The 2748-nt window shown below is 41.2% G+C and overlaps 1 protein-coding gene across 1 annotated transcript in view; it reads right to left on the bottom strand.

Moving 5' to 3' along the window:
• slc18a2 (solute carrier family 18 member 2) overlaps window positions 1-2275 on the bottom strand; it is a 45331-nt gene extending 43056 nt beyond the window's left edge. The window contains exons 1-4 of the mRNA XM_008306834.1: window positions 2255-2275; window positions 1557-1607; window positions 1083-1210; window positions 827-888 (exon numbers count right to left, since the gene is read on the bottom strand). Of these exons, the coding sequence (XP_008305056.1) occupies window positions 827-888; window positions 1083-1210; window positions 1557-1607; window positions 2255-2275 (262 nt within the window). The remainder of the gene's footprint in view (window positions 1-826; window positions 889-1082; window positions 1211-1556; window positions 1608-2254) is intronic.
• Window positions 2276-2748: the final 473 nt, after the last annotated feature.

Genomic DNA, 2748 nt, shown 5'->3' with positions numbered 1-2748 from the left:
TGATCCACTAGAAACCCAGACCTGATCACATCCCAGGGCCGGGGGGGCAGATAGGGCCACTGAAAATCCTAGGGTGGCACACCAAAACCAGAAACAATAACTGAATTTCAAGAAGACAAGCTGTTCTAAGTTTTGAGGCTACTTAAAAACAATTCAGTATGAAAAGTAAGGAAGCACATATTCATACACTTTGGTTTCTGATTTTACAGTTAATGTTACTCTGATGTACATGGACTAATAAAGTACACTTAACATGTTTCATATATATATATATATATTTGTATATAAGGGAGTACATTCATTTAATGAACAAAACAGTTATTGGGAACAATCTACTCAAATTTAAAAGCACTATTTTCAATCCAACTTTATTCATCTGTAAACATAAAAACAGACTTTGTACAAAAAATTAAAAACAAAACACAGCATCGTCATGGACAATGAATGTTTCACTGCAGCTTCAATGCAGCTTCTAACAACCTTTTGATGCCTCTGATTAATTGGGCTGCATTCTTTCGATCGAGCTTTATTCTCCTGTTGCCATGTATTTTGGCAAACATATCCACAAAATCATCAAGATTTATGGCCCTAGCTCTTCTGGACTCAACACTTAACACCTCCAAACTGCTCAGTCCCTCATCACTCATAGTGCATCTCAAGACAGTCTCGATTATGTTGAGTACAGAAAAACTACACTCACATGTTGCTGTGCTCACAGGTAATGCAAGTGCAGTTTTGCAAAGTTTCAACATCTAATGGAATACTTTCCTACATGGCTCTAGAAAGACTGTGAGTTCTTATAAACTTATTGGTGTTTCCAACCCACTTGTTTTCCTTCTTTCAAGAACTCTCTTCAGCTGTCGGATCTCATATTGTAGATCCTCAGTGCTGCAAGTGTATTGTGAAGCAAATGGAGACACTACATGTTTCTCACAAAATATTTGACTACGAGGATTCAAGGACTGCATCCCTCTCATGATGACACAGTTTTCTTTCGAAAATCTTCTCTTCAACTCAGACAGCAGCACACTAACAAGTGGAATGAATGAACCTTCCTAAAGTGACTCCTTATCTGTGCTGACCTGTTGTTGAAGTGTTGGAGATGAGCAGCACCCTTCAAGTCTAGAGCCTGGTGTGATGTGACGCTCTGGACAATCTGGAGGTGCAACACCACTGCTCTGCAAGGTTCACCATACTGTCCCAAATCTGACTGAAGACAGAGTGTTCAATGTGTCAACAAGAGAATCAACAATGGTCACAGTGATGCCCAGATTGAGTTGTGGTTACTGTAAAATGTCTGATCGATGTTTCATCTCACCAAAAACACCACTGATTGTTACAAGGAGGCCAACAAATTTTAGATTTATTTTGGTTTATTGGCGTCTTGCCTCCACAGCTCTGTCTCCATTTTTCTCTTCTGATATTTCCTTCCAGAGACGTATGATAACTGGTCATCTGTTCCTCACTGTCTTACAAGCATTGTACCTACATGCCCATCATGTCTCTATCAGCCTCTATAACTCTCTTGGGGGTCCCTGAAACATCTCCCTTTGTACCTCTAGCCACTTGTGCTGCACATAGGAGCCTGACACAAACACATGAAGTTTCTGCAAAAGTGAACAGAAACAGTCTGCTTCAGGGATGCTTTTCACACAGTCAGCTGATACCAAATTTAAGCAGTGTGCATTACAGTGAACATAGAACGCTACTGGGGCCTCTGATTTAATGCGTGCTTGCACACTTATGTTCTTCCCGCTCATCACAGAGGCTCCTTCATATCCTTGCCCTACAAGGGGGTTTCTGTAATCAAGACCATACTTCTGCAGCAACAATTTTCTGTGAAAGTGGTGCAGCATCCAAATGCTCTGCTGCTTCAAAGCTTAGGAAACTTCCACATATTGACCCATGATAGAAATATCATATTACAAAGGACATAAGTTCTTTTTGCTAATGTCTTTGGTCTCATCAACCAAATGCTGAAAGGCTTATTTTGTGCAACTTCACTGATAACTGAGGTGTAGACCATTTCAGTCAGGCAGTCAATTATTTCATTTTGAGTACGATGTCAAAGGTATGCTACATTTCTTTGACTTGTGATTTTCAGGGGTTGCTGCAATACCCCTGACCCCACCTTGCTGGCGTCTCTGACCCCAGCACCATGATCCACTACAAACCATAGACCTGATCACACACCAAAACCATGATCCACTGTAAACCCAGACCTCATCACACACCAGCACCATGATCCACAGACCTGATCACATCCCAGCACCATGATCAACTTTAAGTTATAGTTGATCCATGATCTACTAGAAACCCAGACCTGATCACATCCCAGCACCACGATCCACAGACCTGAACACACCCCAGCACCACGATCCACTAGAAACCCAGACCTGAGGCTGCCACCTCAGACTTTAGTCTGAACCCACACAACTAACAATAAAGCCTGATAAGAGTGTGAGAGAAATTCTGTGCTTAATCATCTACTCGTGTAATTGATTAGTTTATCATTTAGCTATGTAGGAGATCAGTTGCTCATGTGATGTTGGACATGTTTGGGGGTTTTCATTGTTACTCACATGCAGGTGTCTTGATGATGCACATGCATGAATGATGTTTTTGTCAAGCTGATGTGTGTTAATCACTCGCCTGTTTTGATACTCCAAAGACAAGAAACTGCACAAAGGCATGAATTGTATGTGCATAAGCAATTAAGACCCACACAATTGTCAGAACTCATGTCTG

The sequence above is a fragment of the Stegastes partitus genome, unplaced genomic scaffold, assembly GCF_000690725.1.
Source record: "Stegastes partitus isolate 25-593 unplaced genomic scaffold, Stegastes_partitus-1.0.2 Scaffold47, whole genome shotgun sequence".
Classification (NCBI taxonomy): domain Eukaryota; kingdom Metazoa; phylum Chordata; class Actinopteri; family Pomacentridae; genus Stegastes; species Stegastes partitus.
This window is presented reverse-complemented; position numbering and strand designations above follow the sequence as displayed.